Source organism: Phragmites australis, chromosome 24 (genome assembly GCF_958298935.1).
Source record: "Phragmites australis chromosome 24, lpPhrAust1.1, whole genome shotgun sequence".
In the NCBI taxonomy this organism is placed as follows: Eukaryota; Viridiplantae; Streptophyta; class Magnoliopsida; order Poales; family Poaceae; genus Phragmites; species Phragmites australis.
In genome coordinates, this window is record NC_084944.1 from 18,044,666 (window position 1) to 18,068,381 (window position 23,716).

Consider the following 23,716-nt stretch of genomic DNA (forward strand, 5'->3'; position numbering starts at 1 on the left):
GCCATCTTAGAAATTTCCGCGGTCTGACTTTAGATTGGTTCATCCTTAGAGGTTGTCTCATCTTATGCATATAGCGATCAAGCACATTGCAAATCTGTACAAATATGTTCTAAAATCTAGGACAAATTGCACATGCCACCAGGGTGTTTACATAATTGTAACAGCCTGGTTTTTAATTTTCTAATTCCCTAAAATTTTGCTAGAATTTAATTAGGGTTTAAATCAACAGAATAGGTGAAAACCTATTTTTTAAAAAATTAATTGAATTTTTCCCTAGGTTATATTTTTGTGTTGCATTCATGCTAAGTATAGGTGCATTACGGTTTTATGGTGTGATTTTTTTTTTTGTTAACCCTAAGGCACGCCGTTTGATTTTTGAAAAAAAATTGAAAAGGTTTCATAAAAGAAAAATCAAAATTTTCTCCTTTAGGCCGAAATCTCTCCCTTTCCCTTTTCTTTTCTTCTTTTCTTCATTTTCCGGCGGCTCACCTCCCTTTTATCTCTTCGGGTCGAGCCTGTTTCCTCTCCCTTCCCCACCATCCGCCTGGGCCGCGCACGCCTCGGCCCAGCTTCGCTCTGTCCACGCTGGCCAAAGATGCCCCAGGCTGAAGTCGTCTTCCTCCGCTGCTGGCGCCCGTGATCCGTCGTGGTCCTCCCCATGCCTACCTTCTTCCTCGTGCTGACACGTCGGCCAAGCCCGAGATGGATACGAGCGCCGCCTCTCCCGAGCCTGTATCCCAACCGAATCCCCGCCCTTATCTGATTCCCCGCGTGATCTCCCGCCTATATAAAGGTCCGCACCCCCCCCCCTTCTCCTTTTCATTTGTTTCACCAAGCCTAGCTCCCGCCACACCGCCGCCATTGTTGCTGCTTTGGTCAAGCTCGCCGCCGGCCGTTCCCGCCGCCCTTTGCCCCTCCCAATCCACCTGCGAGCTTTGTCGATGACCGCTGAGGGTGTTGGTGTGCTCGTCTTCATGTTCCGTCCACCGAAGCATCTTCCCCGTTGAGAACCGTGCGCTGCAACCACCCCTCTCGCCACCGAGTACCTTCCCAGACCACGCCGCCTGAGGTAAGCCACCAAATGGAAACCCCTCACTCTCCTGAGTCTTTTGCACCGCTCGCCGACGTCATCCGTGCACGACGACGAGGTCTCCGCCTCTCTCTGGCAAGTCCGGGTAAGTCCGTCGCCGCAGTTCCCCTCCCGCCGCCACCTTCTCCCTGCCGTCGGCCGATTAATCTCCCCCATCTCTAAGGAATTAGATTCGAGATGGAAGGCCACGATTAGATCTTGCATACCCCTTCGCCGAGCCAACCGCATGATGACACATGGCCACTTTAATCTAGTCAACCGCCAGAGCCACGTCATTGCCCTCATCAGCTGGCCACATCAGCAATATCTGCCCATGTGTCATGCCACAACAGCAAAGCCTTTATACAGTCAGCTTATATTTGTTTTAATTCAGGAAAGTAGCCAATTTTGCAAATAAGCCCCTGGACTTTTCTAAATTTACCAAAAAGCCCCTATCTTTTTACATCTTAGCCCCCAAAATTTCCCATAATTACAAATAGGTCCCTCTATTTTAAAAAAGGCCCCTAAACTTTCTGTTTAATTCAAAATAGATCCTTTTCTTTTTCAGATTTAACTTTAAATTTGTTTTTAGCGTAACTTTCTAGTTTTAGCTTCGTTTTAGGCAATTTTTGCACTCTCGCGTTCATAGTAGCGTGTACTATATTTTAGTACCCTTTTCATAGATATTAGCTATTGTTTGGTGTACTGTTCTTAGCTAGTTTTAGATGTGCTTTTTTGGTGTGTTCCGAGAGTAAACGAAAAGCAGTTCGAGAATCTCTAGGATCAAGCCTTTGAAGAGTCTGAACAGCAAGTTGGAAGAGGCAATGTCCTTGAACATTTTGATCACAGTTTTCGAATATGTTCTTTATTTCAAATATGCATGTTATTAATTGTGAATCCCATTTACTTATGGTACAATGTTCCATATATCCTTATGGCCTAGCTGTCAGTAGTAGTTTATGGGTAGTTTATGCTTAGCTTTGCACAAGGGTATGGATGGGTTATCAATTAAACATGATTAATTAATTATGCAACTATTAGTTGGGAATTATAGTAACTTGTGTGGCAACATAGAACTTAAGGATGTCGAGCAAAAGGTTGGTTGATGATGGTGCGTGAGGCATAAGTGTGTGAAACACTTTGGTGGGTGGTAGTATTTGCTCAGTGTCCTAAGGACCGGTTCGTGGAGTGACAACCCAAGAATTATCGTCCATCCACGAGGCTTATATGGGTACGACTTGACTTAGTAATTAGCGGATCCTCAGTATAGAATGAGCCACTAGTGGTGTAGTGGAAGAGAAGAGTGATTCTTTCCGGAGCTACAAGGCGCATGAGGGGGCTTCTAGGTGGTGTGACTCCACTTTGACGGCAACGAAACTTTAGCGGGCTTATTCTTGTTGGGAGGATGCTTTGTAACAGCTTTGTAGTGATCTCCAGGCGACACACCACTGGCGTTTGTTATATATATCAGCCGTGCTCACAATCATGAGAGATTTGGATCCTCACATGATTAGTTGGTTTGGTTTAGTTGTTTTGGTTGGTTACCTGTAAAGGGTAAAAGTCAGTGGATAGTTCTGGTTACTTGTGATGGGTATCAAGTTGGTTAGTTTGGAAACCTGATGTGGAATTTAAGTAGTTGAAAAACATGAGATATTCCTAAGAGTTTGGAGTTTAGTGATGATTCACATAGATAAATAGGTTGCTATTATAACTCTTTTTATGATAGCATAGTTGGCATTTATACAAATTTACCTGTTATAGTCTATTCCTTTAATCAGCCTGCATGTCATATATTTCTCACACTTGCGGAGTACGATATGTACTCACACTTGCTATTTTCATCCAAATGTGCATCAAACTGTTGCTCAAACAATGGAGATATTGAAAGAGAGCCGGACTTCTACATCGATGAAGATGAAAATTACTAAGCTGGTGGATCCCTTGGTCAATTACCTGTGTAAGATAGGAGCTTCGCTATGTTTAGTTTATATGCTTTAATTAAAGACTTTGAGGTCTATCTATTATGTTTAAGTTAAATGTTGTAACACTGTGTGATATACTGATGTAGTCGCTGTATGTATGAAATTTGACCTGATATACATGTGGTTTGCATCTGATTTTGTCTATTTATAAAACCGGATGTAACAATAATCAACGAGAATTTCACTCAAATCACAACTATTTCTATTGCCAGGGCGGTGACATGAAGCTAAATCCAACTACAATTTGCCGTAGGAACCCAAATTGCAATTCTTTTTGTTGCCATTCCTTGCTGTTATCCTTCATCAAATTTAACAAAAGGCCTGTCTTGAACATATAATGTAAACAGAAACAGCAACGTATCAAAAGGAATGCAATGGAACAAAAAAAGGTCATTTATCACCAAATTTTTCCTTAAATAATTTGTGACAAGTAAATACACATGGATCAGTAATGTACATCGTTCAGACTCCAGATGAGTGATGGATACATTTGCAATCAGACTGAAGAAAGAATAGAATTTTAAAGGGCTGGTGCCAAAATCGAACTATCTACCATTTGTCTAGTATCGACCATTTGTCTAGGATCCCGCCAAAGAAATTTACCTAGTGCTGGTGAATAGCCCTGTGCAGTTTACGACAACGGAACTTCCTTTGTGGAATGTTGATCCAGCCAAGAGATTATATCATCAAGAACTTGGAAAATTGTCTCATCCGGTTCACCTTCCAAGATAGCATGGTATGCGTCTTTGTAAAGGCACAGCTTCTTGTCTGAGCTCTTTGCTTTTTCATACAGAGCTTTACTCACGGCTGGATCAGTAACCAAATCAGCCTCACCGTGTAAAATGATCATGGGGAGAGAAACCTGTGAAAGATGAAGCAGGCTTCAACCATCAACGCACTGAAACAGCAACAGAAAAGAAAAATAGACCAACCACAATTCTATATTCTCATACAACTTGTTGAAAATTGTCTTCCAAACAGCACAGTTCTTTAAATTAAAATCTTATAAAGGCACGTGTCTATCAGATTAAACCCATCCGCTTTCATAATTTTATGCAAAAAGCATGAATTTTCACCAACAAAGCATAATGCTAAATCAGCATGAATTAGAAGCAAGCTAATCCCTTCATCACAGAATATAGGTCCCCATTGGATCTGCGCAGTAAAGGTGTAAAGCATTTAACACTTTGACCGTTAGTATAAAAAAGTACATGAAACGACCACGCGAAGTAACACTCTGAAAGTCAAAAACCATCTAAAGTGACAGAGGGACTATACAGCATGTATAGCATTTAAATGGAGTGAAGTTAAAACATAAGCCACATACTTCTTCCAGATGTCTTTCTATCTCTTGTGTCGTTTTCAGCATCTCCAAAGCTGTTCGGAGACGTGGTTTATCCTTGTAGGCGATCACATTGTAGGAAGTCTGCATTGGGCAGCGAATTAATAATTGCATTCTTTTCACAAGGCATAAGCTAAGACTAGCTATAATTGAGAAAAAAATATTCAAAAGAGGTAAACTGATTTCTCTTTCAACCAAAAGTTTTTTCCGCAAGACAACAAGTGAAAACACCTAACAGCACCTGCTTGCAAGATACATCTTTGTACATAGTTTAGGATTAAAGTAGCCAAAACTGGAAGCAATAGAAAAACCATAAGATCGCCTGTGTGCTATAAGTTCTTTGTTTCACTGATGACTGAAAACAGATGAGAATGCCTACTCTTTTGACGTGAGGACATGAAGCAATATTAAATGGATCTATTTTGTTTTTCCCGTGAATATGTCCTGGATAATTGTGTCAAAGAATGTGCAAGGCAATCAAAATGGAAGAAAATAAGAAAATGTTGTAATTAAATGTGAGAATTCAAGCATTAGTTCCAGATAATCTAGTATGACAGATACTGACCTGCTCTCTTTTTTTCTTCTCTTTAAATGCTAACTCAGCTAAATCTTTTTGAGGAACAAGCTTTTCTCTTGGAAGAAGTCTGGCCAAAAATATTAGAACTTGCTGAACGGGCCAAGGTGGAACAACATCATCTGCTATCTATAAAAAATGAGTTTGTGAAATAAGTGATCAGACATAACTTATATAGATAGGAATCTGCGGATTAAACTACCTTACACATGGGTGCAACTAGTATTGCACTATTCCATTCATTTGGTTGCTTGAAGTGAACCTTCAACGCAACTGCTCCCCCCATAGATTGACCAAACAGAAAGCTCGGTAGACCTCTATGTTCAGGATTTCCTACAAGAAATATAAATTATAATTATACAGTCAAATGAGCAGTATTCAGATTAGGTCTGTAGTTTTGCTGAAAAAAAGAGAGAAGTTGTCAAAAAGAAAAAAATAAGGTCATTTAATATGTATCTGAAAGGTCCATTTTTCTCAGTTTGTCAACCTATCTGCAGCTCGGCAATGTGGAGATTGTATGGCATGCATATAGCTTTTCAAAATGGAAACCATTTAGCACCAAACTTAACTCATCCAAATTTTCCCTATTTGGCATCAACAAAATCAATTACATTGTATGCATTGACTTAATAGTTGCATAAAATTTATTAAATTAACCAAAATAATAGAAAAAACTAACTTTAGAAAAGGTTCCCAACAGAATGGTACTGGTAAGGCCTAGCCCCTGTAGATTCTAGGCTTGAATCTCTTGCTGGTAGGTGTCGTGATTACCATCCTGGTAATCATGGCAGGAGCTAGACAGGAGGTAGGGAGGATGAGCAAAGGTTAGCAGGAGGAACAGAGCTACAGCAGAGATAGAGAGAGAGAGAGAGAGAGAGAGAGAGAGAGAGAGAGAGAGCACAGCACAGCATGGAAGAGGGCAGACGTGAGGGAGAGGGAGCAGAACAATAGAGGAAGGACTTCTTATTTCATTAATTCCTAATACAGGCTATGGCCAACTATATATAGCCGGCCAGCTGATATACTCCTATACCAATTCCAACTAACAGATCAAATCGACTCAAACAACCCTAACTAACAGATAAAATTGATTTGGACTTATCTAAACCGAACTGGACTCCATCTAAACAATTGATTTGGGCTCTATCTAAACAAACCGAATTGAAGTCTGTGGCTTATCTGCCGCCCATAACAGGTACCCATCCAGTACCAAATAGATGTATTTAAGCAAATTATTTTTGGTTTGGAAATACTGGTCATTTCATTTTTTTTTTTTTGGAACTTTATCCACAAAGAGCCCCTGATAATTGGTTGTGATGATAACGAGATGTGCATACAAGAATAATACTAAATACATTAGACTGATTGACAATGTTACATATAAAAACTTGTACCTACTACATGCTTACTACATATGTTTTGAGGGTGTAGATGAAGTGTAGTTAGTGTAGGTCATGGGTAGGATTGAGCATTGGCTGTTGTCGAAGGTTGAGATTATCTCGTTGTATGCATGCAGTACAAGAGTTTGTTATATGAGCATATTTTTCAGAGTCATACATATTTTCTTCCATAAACAGAAAGAGAATAATACGAGATAAAGCAACTCTTTTGCGACACTAAACTCTACAGAAAGTAACTATTTCCAATACCAAAAACTAACGATGACACAGTATGCAATTTCATTAATTTCTAAACCAAACTCTCACTAAAAGTAAAACATAGATTGCATTAGCTCTAACAAAATTTGCAGATGCATTATGGTGCTATGTAAGGTAACTAGCAAAAATATCAGCGTTTACTCAAGCAGAAGATTGTGTCAGACTGTCAGTAACTCAACTTGAACATAATCCATGTAAATTTGACATATGAATTTCATTTAAAAAGAAGACGACGACTATTTGAGTTAGGACAAAATATAGAATACTACCCAACTGTTTCCCAGAACCATGTATAGAGAAGAGACAATATGAAAAAACCATCAACAATGTAACAACAGTGTACCTTTGATCTTAGCAAAATGTTCAGCTACATCATCGACAAGAGTATCAAAACTTGGAATATATCCATGAAGTCCTTCCGAAAGGCCAAAACCAGGGTAGTCCAATGCAAATACTCCATATCCAGCAGACGCGATCTTCCTAGCAACACCTAAAAAGAAAAAAACAATCATTGCAAAATGTAACAAAAGCAAAGCATCAGATCAAACTCAGCATTAATAGCATCACAGGGCAAAAGTTACCATCCAGGAAAAAGGTGCAGGTATCTCCATAACCATGGCAGAAACAAACAATGGCTTTCATGCTGTGATTCTCTGGAAACCAACATTTTGAGAAAATCTCCACACCCCTGGAGTTCCGCTCATATGACTGCCGAAGAGAAAAATGCCACATTGCGATGATGAGAACATAATCAATAAGCTGGCTTAAACTTCTGAAGGGCAAAGGATAAGCTGGTGTGTCATCATGGCTTAGGAGTTAGGAGTACCCTTGAGTAAACTAACATTTTTCATATAGCGGTATAACAGAAAGGTCATCATGGCTTAGGAGTTAGAATAAACAAGCAAAGAATGAACTAACAGATATAATTGTCAGCATCTGAAGCTCATCTCTCATGACAAAACATCTTCTATCAAAGCAAATGTGGAAGAGGAACTATGGATATTCGTATATTCTTATATGGCCAACGCACTTCACAACCGAAGTGCCATCTAGTATTTTCTTTTTACAAACAAAATATTGGAATTATCCTTGCATTGATATTTCCGCATGCTGATCATCTTCTTAAATCAACAAAATAAAATACATTACCCCACCTGCTAGATTACATACAAGGGAATCACTTCAATCTTTCTCTTACTGAGATTGCATGCTCACAATAGGAGGGATTAACTCTATATGCCTCAAAATATACAAAAGCATAATAGAAATGTATGTATTGCAGCAGTTAAGTTCAGGGATCTACTCATTTTCAAGAAAATGTATAAAATGTTGGCTATATTAAGAAAAAGTACCTCCTTTGTTCCGACCCCACTATATTGTCCCTGCATCATACAACAAATGCAATAAGAGAGATCATTCATGGCATGATAAAACACTAAAGCATGTTTTTTGCCAGGTCCTATGTCATCGATTCGAGTAACATTGAAACCAAAATAAAGCTATTACAGCAAAGAGTGAAGAAAAATGTAAATGTATTAGTGGAATTAGTGGGAGTGTACACCCCCATGTCACACCAACCAAGGCAGGACGAGTTAGTAAGAGACGCTTTGAGCAGACATCTTTTAGTTGAAAGGGTGGAAGCCCATGGATCCAATCAATCCATTTGCAATATTTCATAGAAAGAACACCTTTTTAATGGAAAAGACAAGCTCCTACAGAATATATTGAAGTATAAATAACCTAGAGACTCATTCACCCTATTGACAGAACAAGTAAATGCAAGAAACACAAACTTCTGTTATACTGCCTAACCAATCTTATGCAGAGACATCAGAAAAAAAAAACAAAGAAAAATAACAGCTTATCACAGTTCTTTAAAGATAGGCAAAGCTGAAGTGGGTGGGCAGTGGGGAACTTGAAGAGGAAGCCCAGATTCTAAGAAAATACTAAATACATTAGCAGAAATAGTGAGAGTGTACATCCACACCAACTGAGCAAAGTGAGTTCCCAAGAGATTTTTCGATAGAAATGTTTAGCTGAAAGGGCGGAAGTTTTTGGTTCCAGATGCATTATTTCATAAAACACACCTTCTGATTTGAGAGACATTTCTACCGCAGCCTTCACACTATTGACAGAACTAGTTGCCCTTTTATTTTGTTTCTTCACACTATTGATAGAACAACAGCTTTCTCATCAAGGAGGAGTTCAATCTCTGGGCCTTGGTTGGCACTCGGCTCTTTTAGTTGGGTGGCCCACCTTGTATATCTTGTATAGTTAGATAGATAGATAGTTGCCTTTTGTTTTGTTTCTTGTTTTCCATTAGTCGTTGTACCTGGCCTTTTTTTCCTTCTAATGAATGAAAACGCAGCTCTTCTGCTTTTTCGTCAAAAAAAAAAACACTATTGATAGAACAAGTAAACATGACACGAGAAACCAGCACTTCTATTATCTTGTCTAATGAATAGGGTGTCGACACATCAGAAAAAAAGGAACAAAAAAAGAATATCTTTATCATGGTTCTAAAAGATGAACAAAAAAATAATATCTTTTTTTTTTGGGGGGGGGGGGGGTACCTTCTTGAAGAGGCAGTGGTCGATGCTGAGCTGGACGTCCTTGAAGGCCTCGCGGACGCGGCGGCGCTCGGGGGCCTGGTCCAGGCATGCCCCCAGCACCTCTCTCTCGAGCGCCTCGTCCACCACCCCCTCCCACTTCCTCGGCGCCGGCGCCGCCGCCATCACCGCCGCGCCCGCGACCCCGCCCGCTCCCTGTGCAGCTGCTCCGCGCCGGCTGCAACGGCGGATGTACGGAACAGGTTATCAAGCAAGCAGATCCGCAGGAGGGGGTCGCGGGGGGAGGGCGACTTACCTACCGCGGGAGGAGGAGGAGGGGAGGGAGGGGCGGCGACGGGAGCACGGGGAGGAAGACCTTCGAGAAGGCCCGCGGCCTCGACGCCATTTATTGCTGGAAAAAGGAGCCGACTTCCCCTTTTTCTTCTTCGGTGGGTACGTCACGGATGAGCCCATGTATTTGTGGTCAAAGGAAAACAAAATTGTACAAATATTATCTTCGCAAGATGTTACAAAAACGATTCAAATGAATCTTCAACCTTGTAAGTTCTGACAACTTCCTATCTGAGCTGAGCGCAGGAAACAAAATCTCTGAGATCTTCTCTCATGGTAAACATGAACACTAACCTAGGTGTGAACATGAGAATTGTAAGAAGAAAATATTCAGTGTGAAGTGTGAAAACCACCTCTATGGTGGAATCATGAAAGCCCTTCAAAATCATATCCGGAGGTTTGAAAAATTCTCACGAAAATTACACTTGCCTAGGTGTGACCAAGGCTGGGTGGAAGAGGCCTGGAGGGGGAGGAAACGACCCAAATCGGATAAACTGATTTGTGTGATAGGGAAATACCAGGCAAATAAAAATTTCAGAAATAGAAAATCAACTGAATGGATCGAATAAACCATTTTCATCCTCAATAAAGTACCCTTGAATTCTAAAAGTTTCCGATATTAAACCCTTATGTATTCCAAGAATTCAGAAAAAAGGAGTCTTTTTTGAAGCTCAGAAAATTCAGAAAATGTTAAAAAAATCACCAAATCTTTCATTTTGCTCATTAAAATCAAACGAAGAAGTTGACGGGCCATTTTGATCGTTAAACATATTTTCAAACAATTTGCAAAAGTTCGACAGCTAAAGAAACAACACAAGAACTAACAGCTGTCCCTGAAACAATGTACTTCTCTGCATTCTTGCTTTTGACTCTGATACACCTACACATTCTGAACACGGAAGATACACCAACATTCCGTAAGTCGAGAAACGGCGGAAACTGACATTGAGTTTGTTAGTCCCCATCATACAGTGATGCAATGCGAATCTTCATCCAAGTACCAACGAGAAATCAAGTCCTTCCTTCGGGCGAACTGGCTGTTGCGACACATCGTCAATATTGAAGCATCAACAATGCTTACTACTCCCTTGCCCTGCTAGCTAAATTGAAAAAGACTCCGTTTGGATAGGTGCGGTTTTAGAGTTTCTGACTGGTTAAGAAAATAATTGTGGCTGTTAAATTTTGATTGTTGATTTTTACAATAAATTTTTAGTTTCTCAGCCCATCAAAAATCAGAAAAAGTTTCTTTTAAGCCCGTTCCTCAGTTTCTAATTCATTTCAACCACAATTATTTCCTCAGTCAATCAAAAACTATCAAAAACCAGGACAAAAGGCTAATCTTTTAGATAGCTTCTGACATTTTTCAAAAAAAATTCATAAAAAAGCCTATCCAAATGAAGCCAAAATCAATCCTCAGTAAAACCATACATTGGACACACACAAAGGTAATCAGCTCGTATATAGAGGGAAAAAAAGAGAGGGAAAAACAATGGATGCTTTCAGTTTTGAATTTGCATAGAAAAATGATATATAGAGCAAACTTGGCTTCTCATTCATCTGAAAGGAGCCCAAGATCATGCTCTTTTCAGCTCTAAGCAATATTAAAATTATTACGAGGCGAAGTGTTAGAAATTTAGCCTACGGAAGTGATGGATTGATCTATTGAGGCTCATGTAGGCTTAATAGCTTCAATGGATTTAATGGATCTCGGTGGACTTCTATCCACCTGTCATCGCAGGGTTCCCTGGCTCTATATATGGGAGTTGTCACGTGGCTTCTGGACTCCTTCCCGAGTAAAATTATGTCATCCTTAAACTTAATGATAGACTTCTATATTTAAGGGATATTCTGGAACATACGGGCAGTTTCCATACGTCCAAAGACTTATTTTCCGGATACAATCATATGCATCGAGAATCAAAACCCTAGGGGATGCATATATGGATATGATATTTGTATATGATAATTCTATATTAATTGTCAACACCTACAATTGTGCATCTTTCTTTCCTATCATTACAACATCTCATAAGTGAAATAAAATTCCTTTTTAGTCTTGACACATGCTTGACTCCGTGAAGCACGCAACTCTATTATAGATCGTGATTTTGATGGTACCTACTCCAACACACATGGTAGCCTGTGTCATCAACCAAGTTGATATAACCAGAATCATCAAACTACATGAAGAGAATCATTCCCTATTTGGTGTCACATGGCAAGAGCCAACTAAATCCAACATCCACGCTCCTGATTGACTGCATTCTTGATACTGAGAATTTCATTATTGTTTTTCAAGTCACACATAGAAATTATCATATTAGCATTACTCTTCCACTTGGCTGTTAGGTTACGATTATTCGACGTCTTACACGTAGTCTCTTGCAACCTCAGACCAACCGAATTACTCCAATTGCAAGTATATATGTCCATAGTCTCTACTTAAGGTTCCAATTCAGCCATTGATGTGTCTCCACACCCTTCGATCCACACTTCACAACTCGTGCGCACAACTTGAATCAATCCATGCCATTGCCAATTTGGACGGGCGCACACCATCTCCAATGCAAAAAATGCATTCTGAGCTCACACCACATGCTACCACACCACAAAGGATGAACACCACCAACCATCATGCTCCTATGTCATTGACGTCGATCTCGTCATCATCTCTGCCACCCACGGTATGACTAACCTGTCAGCCTTGCACCACAGTATATTCACCCTCCAAGTAATCTATTTGCCGACCTTCCTGGACTGTCCACTTTGTGCCCATGAACTGTCTGGCCATGGTCCGTCTGCATAAGATGGATCGCTAGTAGGTTGCTCTGCTCCTCGACCATGCCGACCTACTCAACACACTCTTGAAAACATCGCTATCGACCTCTAGTCAGTCATGATTCGCGATGTGAACCACGACCAAACACCATCGGCAGCCTTTGCTCGTCGCCGAGCACTGCAACACTGGACCGAGGTCTAGCCAGCTAATTGTTGCCTCCCTCCTATGCCTACTGCAATTTTCATCAGCGTCTGCGATGTCATGCCGCGCCCTGTAGCCATGCTGTGTGGATAGCCCTGCCACAGCTCCTACGCCCGCACATCTCGCGCGAGTGCTCACGCAACCCACCTCGTTCAACACCATCACAAGCAAACCAGCTTTTTTTGTTTGATGCCTCTCAACTGGGTACAAGTGTAGCATTTGTTCATGCGCGTATGCACACCTCAACCCTACACATGCAAACAACAACTCACACCCCACGCACACACCCAGACCTACAACTACACGCAGCTAGAAGGTCGCATCCCTAATAAGATCAACGAAATCAAACAAGGCTTTGCAAATGACGAGCATGTCACACTCCTATTGTGGCACCATACGCGAGAGGCAGTGGAATTTTATTTTGAGAGCCTGCCCCAGTGAGACACCCAAGCGTACATCTAAGGATCGAACCAGGGCAGGCAGCGTGCCACAGGCGACGCTACCAAGTAATCTATGGCTCATTCTCATGAGCAAACCAGCTCATCTCGCGATTGGCTTCAATTGCCGAATTTTTTTATATATTTTTTTGTTTAATATTTTGAAGAATACATGCCCGTTTGAAAAAATTGCATGTGTAGGCTACCATCGCCCGTTGAACAAGCGAGAACTTATGGGCCCCAGTGCTCAGTGTATTAAATAACCAGAGAGAGGAAGTTCTCGCCCGTTCAGTGGCGAGAACTTGGTCTTGCCCGCTGAATGGGCGAGACCTATGTGGCCGCAGCACTGGGCGGACCCACCCAAAAGGTCTCGTTCATTGAATGGGCAAGATCTTTGGGTATTTAATCCGGTCGCGCCAGCCCTGCTGACGTCAGCCACTCATTTCATTCCCACACAGTCGAGAGGAGAGGAAAGGAGAGGAGAGGAGGGGAAGGGAGGGGAGGGGAAAGGGGGAAATTATGCAGTAAAGCCCTACCGGAGGAAAAATGTATGCTATTTTTTCTCTAATTTATTTATAAACCCGGTAGAATAGCCACTAGTGGTATGTACTAACATAGGTTAGATGCTAGATCTAGAATTTTTGTACAAACCTGGCAGGATAGCCAATAGATGTAGATTAGATTGTGGATCTAGTTTTAGAATTAGGGTTAGATATAGTTTAGCGATTAGATCCTTTTTATACGCATTTTTTAGCAATTAGATATAGTATTTAGACATACGTTAGGTATTAGATATAGGATTTAGATATAATGTAGGCATAACTGAGGTAGTAGATGTAGGATTTAAAGGTGTTTGATATAGCGACCTGGGGATATTTTCTTGCAGTATAGATTACTTGTTGGGCTATGTTTGTAATCGATTTTTCATTGTAGATGTAGTTTTACATAATTATTTCTGTTCTGTCGTAATAATGTCACTTCTTCTGCCTGGTTGATGTAGGATTTCAAAATAGACCCCGAGGTTCAAGAGATGACCATTAGCATTGTGGGAAACTAAGTGAGAGATGGTGTGTACTGGGAGGTGTACCCGCTCTGGGAAGATTCAGTGTGGAAGAGGTACCTACAGGATGTTGTCCATGGAAGTTGACCTCCTATGTTGCTTGTGCAATGGAAAAATAAGGAGACAGTGGGGGAGATGCAGGGTAGGGGTACGCGGAGGAGGAGGGTGATGAGGAAGAGTATGAAGATGATGTCGATCTGGATGGTGCACATTCATCGGAGTACCTAACTGAACCGACTGGTGAGGCAGACGAAGGGGAATGAATCCCTTCTATAATTGAACAGATGGAGCGGGATGATCTTTAGGCTGACGAATCCCCTGAGTATAACATCTCAGATGATGAGTACGATGCTCCTGTTCCCACGGACTGGAAAAATCCCAACTTCAACAATCTTGTGGTGAAATGAGGGGAATTAGGTGGCCTAGAAGTATACGCAGAATGAGGTGACCTAGGATGCTAGGTATTATACCAGTTAGGCTATGAAGGATACAGTGGGTGATATCGCATTGATGGGGGTTTTATTGTTGTGAAGTCAACCAAGAAGGAATATGATGTCAAGTGTGTGAAGGCAGATTGCCCATGGCGGGTGCACAGCTTCAAGGGGAAGTGGGTTGACTATTTGGAGGTGTTAATTGTGATCGACTTTGCAAGATGGATGAACTTGAGCCCAGCCACAGGAATATCACCCCAGCCTTTGTCGCTAATGTGATGTACGCCTAGATTGTGAACAGCCTGAACTACGAACTAAGGTCCATAATCAGGCAAATTGAGGAGGAGTATAAGTACACTATCAGCTATAACAAGGCATGGAGGGCGAAGAGGAAGGCAATTGAGATGAGGTTTCGGACCTACGAAGCATCATATGGCAATATGCATATTTGCTACAAACCATTGCTCAAAGGAACCGGAGACGTATTACGACATTAATAAGTACTCATTGTTGTCCAAACTTGGCAAGTACATCCTGAAGCGATCTTTCTTTCGCATTAGGAGCATGTATCAAAGCTTTCAAGCATTGCCAGCATATCCTGTGTATCGATGACACTTTTCTTACTGCAAGTACATGGGACAGATCATGACTGCTATTGGGGTTGATGGGAACAACCAAGTTCTACCATTAGTCTTTGCATTTGTGTAGAGTGAGAACATCAACAGTTGGTATTGATTCCTATACCATGTGAGGATGATAATTGTTGGTGCTCGGTCAAACATGTGCCTTATACATGACCGGCATGCTGTGATATTCACGGCAATTAAGGATCTGTAAAATGGAACAGATGATGGCTTAATTGGACCTGTGTGGCCAGATCTGCAGAGTAGGTGGTGCATGAGGCATTTGAGTGCAAACTTCTTCTGCCAATTCAAGAACAAGAACATCATGAACATGTTCAAGAGGCTGTGCGGTTAGAACCAACAACGGAAGTGTTATGCTCTTTGGATGACATTGGATGAGCTGACGAAGAAGCAAACACATGAGCATGCAGGGAGGCCTATGAGCAGACTAGAGGATGGACTAGTACTTCTTGAGTCCCTGCCAACGGACAATGAAGCTTACATCACACGGAGGATTGGGTCATCTACCAGGTTATTTAGCAAGTGAATTGAGAATGAGCCGAAGCAGAAGTGAGCTCTTCTCTACGAAATAAACAGGGCTATGTATGGCATTATAACTACAAATTTAGTAGAGGTTTACAACTGGGTGACGAAAAGTGTGAGGGGGTTGCCGCTGGTGGGGATTGTAGAGTTCATATTTCAAGGGACCTGCACGTATTTTAGGGACCGCTATGCGATAGTGCACACGACGTTGAATGATGCTCGTTTGATTTATGGGACGAAGATGACTAAGTACGTGAAAGACAAGGCGAAGAAGGCAAAGATGCACCGGCTGAAGACCATGGAAACTGCACAGCACATATATGAAATTCTATGCAGGGATAAAGGAAGGAGAGGGGGCAAGCGTGAGAGAGTTATCCATGAGTGCACCATCTTCGATGACAGGTGCGTTTGCACCTACTACAAGCCGATGCTACTTCATAAGTCATGCTCCGATGTGATTGTCGCTTGTGCTGTGACGAGTATAAGGACTCAGAGGTACATCTTTGAGTACTTCAATAAGGAAGCTCTATTCAAAACCTGGAACCATGAGGTCTACGATTTTTGTATTTATGGTTCTTTCACGATGGAACCTGGGCCCGATTGTGTATTCATCACTGATCCTGACAAGATGAAGTAGAAGAAGGGACAACATAGGACTACGAGGCTCCATAATGACATGGATGAAGCAGAAGCTGGGCGTCATGAGAAATTGAGCAGCAAGTGCAACAGAACATGTCACACTTACAAGAAATACACCGTTGGTGTCCCAAGTGTGAACCTCACTGAAACAGGTTCTTGTAGGTTTGGTGCAAATGGGATACATCCTTGGGGTCGTCAGCCGTAGGCCAGGTTGGCTCATTGAGATCTATTAATGTTGAAATTCGTGGTGTGATAGATATTCATGTGCACAATATTGTACTTTACTATTTTGGTATTGAGACTATCACTATGTGCGAGGTTGTAATGTGTTAGGTTGTGATTTGTTCATATATTTATGTACCATTTGAACAATCTATTATGTCATGTTATATATTTGACGTTTACTTGTTCGGTTCCCATAAATAAAGACCAGTTTAGACCAGGTCCAAAGTGGTTGATACTTCTTACTCTATGTTTGTTTTGCATATATAAATGTAAATAAGTTATGAACATGCAGGTATGACACACCTAGAGCTGCTTGACCCTGAACTCGATGTTAGTCACCATTCATACCGCACCGTGGTGCAGGCTGAGGAGCTTTCAGTACTACGACCTCGTGTGTTGGATGAGCTCATGAGGATTAAAGAGTGCTGGATCCCGAGGTTTGTCCATTTCTAATTTAACATTTCATATCGATTTTTATCGTTATTCGTCTCTAACTGTATTATGTTTGCAAGTTGCGTGCTACTGGTCTACTTCTATTGTGTCGGCTGGTGGACATGGATGCGTTGGCGGGGGCCTCGGAGGCGGCAATGCTGTTCAGCTATGACAGGGCCCTCCTCGTGACCCTCGTCGACAGGTGGTGTCCTGAGACACACACGATCCACCTCCCGTGTGGCAAGATGGCGCCCACGCTCGAGGATGTCTCGCTCTTGGGGGCCTGCCTTGCGCGGGTACCACTGTTAGAGCTAGAGACGTGGGCATGGGCTGGCGCAACGAGATAGTGGCCGCTTCTCTATCATTTTATGGAGGGACGGTGTAGCCTCGTTCAGGCCTTTTCCAGGGACCGAGAGGCATGGCCCAACGAATGCCTTTCTCATTCAGTTTGTTGTACGTATGTCTTGCACTGTATTCTCATCTCCTTTACGTTACTAACGGATGAAGATATTGGTACTTGTTCCTTTTCTTACAGGCAGACAACATCCACCCACATGCTGGCGACGAGGACATATCCCACCACCTGGAGGCGTACCTCCTGTTGCTGTTCGGGTGGGTCATGTTCACCAAGACCCATGGAAACACAATTTCAAGGAGCATGATCCCCTACACCAGACAGGTTGTGGACGCTGACCTAGGGGAGGTCCTATAGTATAGCTGGGCTTCAGCTGTGGTGGCTGTGACGTACCGCGGCTTGTGCGATGGCTACATGAAGACCGACATCAACACAATCCTCACTAGGTGTCCCCTGCTGCTTCAGATGTGGTCGTACGAGCACATTGCCATTGGCAGGCCCATTGTCAACCATAGCACGTACCAGTTTGCTACAGACGGCGTCAATGGCATGACCATGGGGTCCTTGTGGTGTAGACGTAGGTTAAATGCTATACTACTTGTGTACGTATATGTTCATCACTTTATTTTTTGTTTCTCTAATTTAGTTTGGTTTCACAGCCGAGTTGATCCAGTATGCAGATACACCATGCGTATCTGGACTTTTTTCACCAGTTTGATGACCTGACAGTGGACTGTGTCCTCTAGAGGCTATACATGAAGGCTGAGGTACAGCGATGCGCTCCGCTAGGACTTTCGGTGCTCTGCTTACGTGATCAGGAGTATTGGCTCATGACTTGCGCCCTCGTCTTCGACAGCTACGTCGAGAAGTACTCACCGCATCACGTGATGTAGCAGTTTAGGAAGTTCTAGGTGTTCCTGCTATAGGTGACTAGCTCGGTGCTTACATAAGTGTGTAACGTTATAATTACATTTCCATACGACCCACGTCTACACCTGTTTTCACACACACACACACACACACACACACACACACACACACACACACACATATATATATATATATATATATATGTTTTTGCAGGTTGACGTGGAGGGGGGCTCATTCCACAAGTGCACTTGAATCGCATGTGCAGCGGTGGGTTAACGAATGAGACCAAGTTGTCAAGCACATCGTGGACAAGGATCGAACACACTCTGAGGAGGCGTACACGGAGTACCTCTTGTGGTTCATGCCTCGGACACAAATCCAGGTCACGTACACATTGGCCGAGCTTCCACGGCACATGGTGAATGTGCGTAACACGTACCCAAGGCACAGGGACCAAGCGCATTCTCTTGAGGTACGAATAACATTATGCCAGTTCTCACTTACTATAATAGATTGTAAAAAAATTGTAATTAAATGAAGCTTTCTTTGCAGAGGGACATACTGCACCAGATTGATGCCAAGGCATGTGCGTTGAAGCTGTGGCTCAACAGTGGCGTTTGGCTGGATTATCCGGAACGTGGCGAAGGTCTTTCGATCGATGAGATGCAGTTTGTCCTTGGACGTTACTACAGGACCACGAGTGTCATCTCATATTTCGGCATACCTGTTCGCCACGTTCATCGAGCCACCGCACCCACCAGTTGATGAGGACTTCACTCTTTCGGATACACACACACCGAGTATTCCTCCAACAATAGGTCCGTTGACACGAGCTCGTGCACGTCAACTAAATCATGAGGTGAGCTCGTTCCTTAGTGTTCCTTTATATTTTGATAAGGATGGGATGCTACTGAATAATTGTGATGTATTATTACTTAGGAACAAGGGAGAAGACCAGCAAGGGCGCCCAAGCCAAGGTGGAGGTCCAATCAAGTTCGAGTCCGTTTCAGAGTCCAGGACCAGACTGCACTAAAATTATCGCCCATGACGCATACGGACTCTGTTTTTGACGTTCTACACATGGTTGGAAAGCTAAGGAGATAGGCTTTCCAACGGGACTGGTCCCATGTCCAAATTCTTTTTGAGTCAACAGGAATCGTCGAAACAAGTGGACGTCCAGAATCTATCAGGGTGCTGCACCACCATCTTTTGGGCTGTTGGGCCGTGTAACGTGTTGGAGTCCATTAGGGACGCATCTAGGGGTTCTTGGCCAACCCTAGTCTCTTATATACAGTAGCCGCCGTCCCAATTAGGGTTGGGTTTTGCTTAGATATTGATCTACACACAGATTGTGAGATTTTCGCTCTTGTTCCGGACCGACTAGGCCGCCGCAAGTGTTTGTGGAACCCCAACTTCAAGTGCTTGAATTCTATTCGCAATATTTCAGATTGCATCTTCTACGTTATTGCTTGTGTTCTCGGTACGCTTGCAGGGATTAAGCCTTCTTGGCGAGGTCAACCGCGCGACACGGTTGATAACCAACGGAGTTGTGGTGTAGTGATTGCAAGGGAGACGATCTGTTCGGGTCGAAGCCTTTGAATCATCAACGTCGAGTTCTCCACCTACCGACTTATCGCTACCTATCAGAAGATCAGGCTTACAATCCCATCACCAGTACGCCCGACCTTCACTGCCGAGCCGTCGAGGACGTCTTTGACCCTGACTTCCTCTTCTACCCCTACTACGGCGAGGTAGTCCTTCACCAGGGCTGGACACCACCAGTACAGTGGCATGCTGCCTCATCTTTCGTTCTCTAGCGATGGTGACCCCCGCTACAACATCACAACATCTAGGCCACTCTTCACCAATGGCGGTGACTGCTTCTACGACAGCAGCGGGGCAACGCACCCTTCCTCCACGGACCTAGGTCCTTCCAGTTCTCGTGTCCCCGGCTCAGGTACGACACTCGCTTCATGCATAACAAATTGTTACATATGTCGCAGTTTATCGATGCTAACATGTTTTCTTCATTGTTTCATGTGTAGAGATTGATGATCTCCGGGAGGTTGAGGCGCAAGGTAGCTACATGGAGCTACTTAGCAGGGACGTTACTCAAGTCCCTGGGCGCGCGTCATCTTGTCGAAAACCCGTCTAATGAAGCTCGCAACATCCGACGCACTTAGGTGATGCCCTTGCCGGACGCGGTCCATGGCAGCAGCTGCATCCCTATTTACATCATAAATGATATCTGTCTGCGGATACGAACAATAGTGAACAATTAAAGTATACGGTTATGTTCATTCAATATGGAGTACGGACTTCAAAAAATGACTTACTGCTAAAGCGGCGTCCTCGTCCCAATGCACCGGGTATGTCTCCGTTGTCGATGCGACGTGGCCCCGGACATCATCAGGAGTGTAGGTGACATGAGTCCGCGTACGAGGTACGTACCACCGTATGTACTCTCTGAAGTTTCCCTCGGTATGGGGACGCACCTCATCAACGACGTCTTGTAGCGCTTGGGCCCATGTTGCCACGTAAGGGGCCAAGCGGTCCGCCCAGAGGTGGCCAGCTGGCTGGCCTTTCCGCGTGTACCTGCATTTAAACCACGGTAAATGTAAGTCAAACTGAAACGAAGGTTGCTCAAACTAAAATTTATCAAATGTACCTGTGGACGTGCAAGGGGACTGTACGGATGGGGACGAGCGGGAATGCCTGGTGACGGCCAAACTGCCGCATGACGCGCTGCGGTGAGTACTCTTCGACGTAGATGTCGAAGACAAGGGGCGCCTTGGTGAGCCAGTACTCCTCGTCGCGGGTGCACAAGGGTGACAATCCCAACCCTGCACGTGTATGAACGGACCGAGCGTTGTATGGCTCCCATATCACATCGTTAGGACGTAGCCTGTCAAACTGGGTACGAAAATTCTCGTACGCGCTGCGAGGCTGCTCGTGGGCCCAGTGTGGCTGAGTAACAAACATCAATACAGATATTTAGAGAGTAACATAGTACGAACGAAACTGTTAATGTAAATTACGTACCCGTCGACGACACCACAGCGAGGCCATTGTCGGCGCGTCCTCGTCCATCTCGCCGTACCACTCCTCTGGGTACGGGGAGCGATCCACCACCGGCCTACCTATGGCGAAATGCTCGTACGACCATAGCTGAAGAAGAAGTGGACACCCGGCAAAAGTGGCTAGCGCCTCCTTCTTCGTGCATGTGTCGCAGAGCGCCCGATACGTCGTAGCAAGAACAGCTGATGCCCAGCTGAACTGTGGTACGTCCTCTGCATGCGCGTCCACTATCGACCGGGCGTACGGCACAAGGGTCCTCGTAACCAGGTGGCCTTGGCCACTAGTGAACATCACCCACCCAAGCAAACAAAGGAGGTAGGCCTCCAAATGTCTCGAGATCGTGTATGCATTGGCTTGTGGGTGGATGTACGCCGGCTGCATATATGATTAGTGTCAGAAATAATCATTACGACAATAATATGTAACAACAGCAGCGAAATGATATGTAACACCATCAGCTTTTCTAAGTACCTGTGGGTCCAGCGCTCGTCTACCGTCAGCAGCTCTCCGGGGCCTCGTGGACGAAACACCCGCAAACATAACACATGTTAAGACAACAAACTATATTTCTGATTATCGGATAAAATAGTTTTTAAATGCTACCCTAGGTTCGCAAATTATCATCTACTGTTGACTCATACGTCCGCATGTACAAGTAATATACTATAAACTATATACTACAAACAACATACTGAAAATAATATACTAAAAATATATACTACAGGTAACAAATTGAAAATAATATACTAAAAATAATATTCTATATTCAACTATTATCGTGCAATTTTCTAACTAAATTTTACAATTTTCTAAACCCTAGATCTAAATATCTAAAATCTATGTCATATACTACTACTGCACTAATTAACAACAATAAAAAGGATAAAAAGATTAACCTGAATTTTTTTTTCCAAATCCGCAGTCCAAATGCAGCAGGGCTTCGCCGATCTCTCTTCCTCCCCTCTCCTCCCCTCTCTTCTCTTCTCTCTTCTCAACTTTTCTTTTTTTCCGAATTTTATGGTTTTTTCTCCATTTTGTGGGGTTTTTATAGACTCCAGGGCGCAGGGGGCCGGCGCGGGGTGGCGGGCGGGAGGAGCCCTTACCGCCTCATGAGAGGGTGGTAAGGACCTCTATCCGCCCCCTCAGGGGGCGGTAAGCTGTGGGGTCCGGGCGGGAAGGCCTACCGCCTTCTCAGGGGGCGGTTAGCACCCGTACCCGCCCTCTCAGAGGGCTGCAGCCCTCTGAGAGGGTGATGGGCGTCAAATTTTGCAAATCTTTTCACCGGGAATCTATTTATTTAAATTTTAAAAAAAATATAAAAAAAAAAACTCGCCGAACGGACCATCTCAGCCCACATACGAACAACGCCGCCCCTCCTGGACTCCACGTTGCAGAGCTCTCCTAGGCCATCATCCTCAACTGCTGCCTAGGCGCTCCAGGTGCCTCCGCCTGACTTGGCCTTCAGGCGCCCGCACTGGCCTGCTCAACCAAGGCTGGCTCGGTTGCCGCACCGTGCGCCATCTGCCTCACATGGCCACGTGCTCCTGCCTGACCGACCGACCGGGCCTCGTCAGCTCCCCGCGCTCAGCCACATTGTCTGCCAGGCTCCCGCGCAACACCACAGGCCGTGCGCCTGCATGCCCACACGGGCGAACGCCCTATTGAACCAGCTCAGCCTGGCCGACTCCATGCCAGCCACGTTCCACGCGGTGTCCAACTCGGATATGCCTGTACGTGACCTCCACCAAGGAAATCGCAAGCCAGCAAGTCCATGCCGAACCTGCCTAGTATCCTATGTTGTGCCTGTTAGAAATCAAAGTGATCTAAACCAGCAACCGTCTGGCAGTTGCTCATTGTTCTTGTCAGTTAAGCAATAGACGTCCGTTCAGGAGGAATATCAATGAACGGACACTATTTCATCATATATATATATATATATAAACACACATCTATCAATAAGAAATTAAGATTGAATCTCCTTTCGACTCTACTATCATTACAAATTCATAATTAATACGTTATCAAGCACGCTCTTTGAGTCCGGCTATCCAGAGAAGGAGCATAAGAAGTTTTCCATCGATCGGTCAAGATGATCGACAAAGAGTTCGACGAACTCGCGCTTAACGGTCACAATTATCCAACATGTGCAATAAACATCAAGATCAGTCTTACGCCCCGTGGAATAGTAGTGACACTCAACCTTCCTAAGAGGAAGATCCACCGCTAACAGATCAAGTTAAATATGGAGCATTATACATAATAAGGCATTATATCCATCTGGATCTCAAATCTGAATATCTAATGGAAGAAAAAAATCCGAGCCTTTTATGACTATCTCTCAAAACTAGATATGAACAGCAGAGGGTGGTCATTCTGCCCAAAGCATACCATGAATGGACACATATTCGACTTCAAGACTTTAAGTCATCGGGGAATACAATAATATTGTTCATAAATCTGCTCAAAATTGCATTTTTGCAAAAAAGGATCTACAGATGAGGAAAAGATGGAGAAAACT

At 43.5% G+C, this 23,716-nt stretch overlaps 1 protein-coding gene and 1 long non-coding RNA gene across 4 annotated transcripts; both read right to left on the minus strand.

Moving 5' to 3' along the window:
* Positions 1-3,158: 3,158 nt before the first annotated feature.
* LOC133907568 (caffeoylshikimate esterase) lies at positions 3,159-9,867 on the minus strand. Of its 3 annotated transcripts, XM_062349632.1 has the most exons (10): positions 9,491-9,867; positions 9,199-9,412; positions 7,978-8,007; positions 7,207-7,333; positions 6,969-7,115; positions 5,170-5,300; positions 4,959-5,096; positions 4,379-4,477; positions 3,655-3,913; positions 3,159-3,372 (listed from the first exon to the last, which is right to left on the minus strand). In XM_062349632.1, the coding sequence occupies exons 1-9, from the start codon at positions 9,646-9,648 to the stop codon at positions 3,683-3,685; spliced, it is 1,275 nt and encodes a 424-aa protein (XP_062205616.1). In that variant the 5' UTR covers positions 9,649-9,867; the 3' UTR covers positions 3,159-3,372; positions 3,655-3,682. The 3 variants fall into 3 exon arrangements, with proteins under 3 accessions (XP_062205616.1, XP_062205615.1, XP_062205617.1); XM_062349631.1 differs by lacking the exon at positions 3,159-3,372 and having other exon boundaries at positions 3,445-3,913; positions 9,491-9,864; XM_062349633.1 differs by lacking the exon at positions 3,159-3,372 and having other exon boundaries at positions 3,445-3,913; positions 9,495-9,638.
* A 10,765-nt stretch (positions 9,868-20,632) lies between these two features.
* Positions 20,633-21,326, minus strand: LOC133906947 (uncharacterized). The gene is made up of 3 exons (XR_009907881.1): positions 21,163-21,326; positions 20,789-20,963; positions 20,633-20,715 (listed from the first exon to the last, which is right to left on the minus strand). It is a non-coding gene; the product is annotated as an uncharacterized LOC133906947 (long non-coding RNA).
* Positions 21,327-23,716: the final 2,390 nt, after the last annotated feature.

Excerpts from the sequence above, each read along its gene's own strand:
- LOC133907568 (XM_062349632.1), bottom strand. The coding sequence starts at position 9,648 with ATGGGCTCATCCGTGACGTACCCACCGAAGAAGAAAAAGGGGAAGTCG. Across the intron at positions 7,334-7,977 it reads GTGGGGTCGGAACAAAGGAG|TCATATGAGCGGAACTCCAG; the intron begins GTACTTTTTCTT and ends TCTCTTCGGCAG. Across the intron at positions 7,116-7,206 it reads CTGCACCTTTTTCCTGGATG|GTGTTGCTAGGAAGATCGCG; the intron begins GTAACTTTTGCC and ends TTTTCTTTTTAG.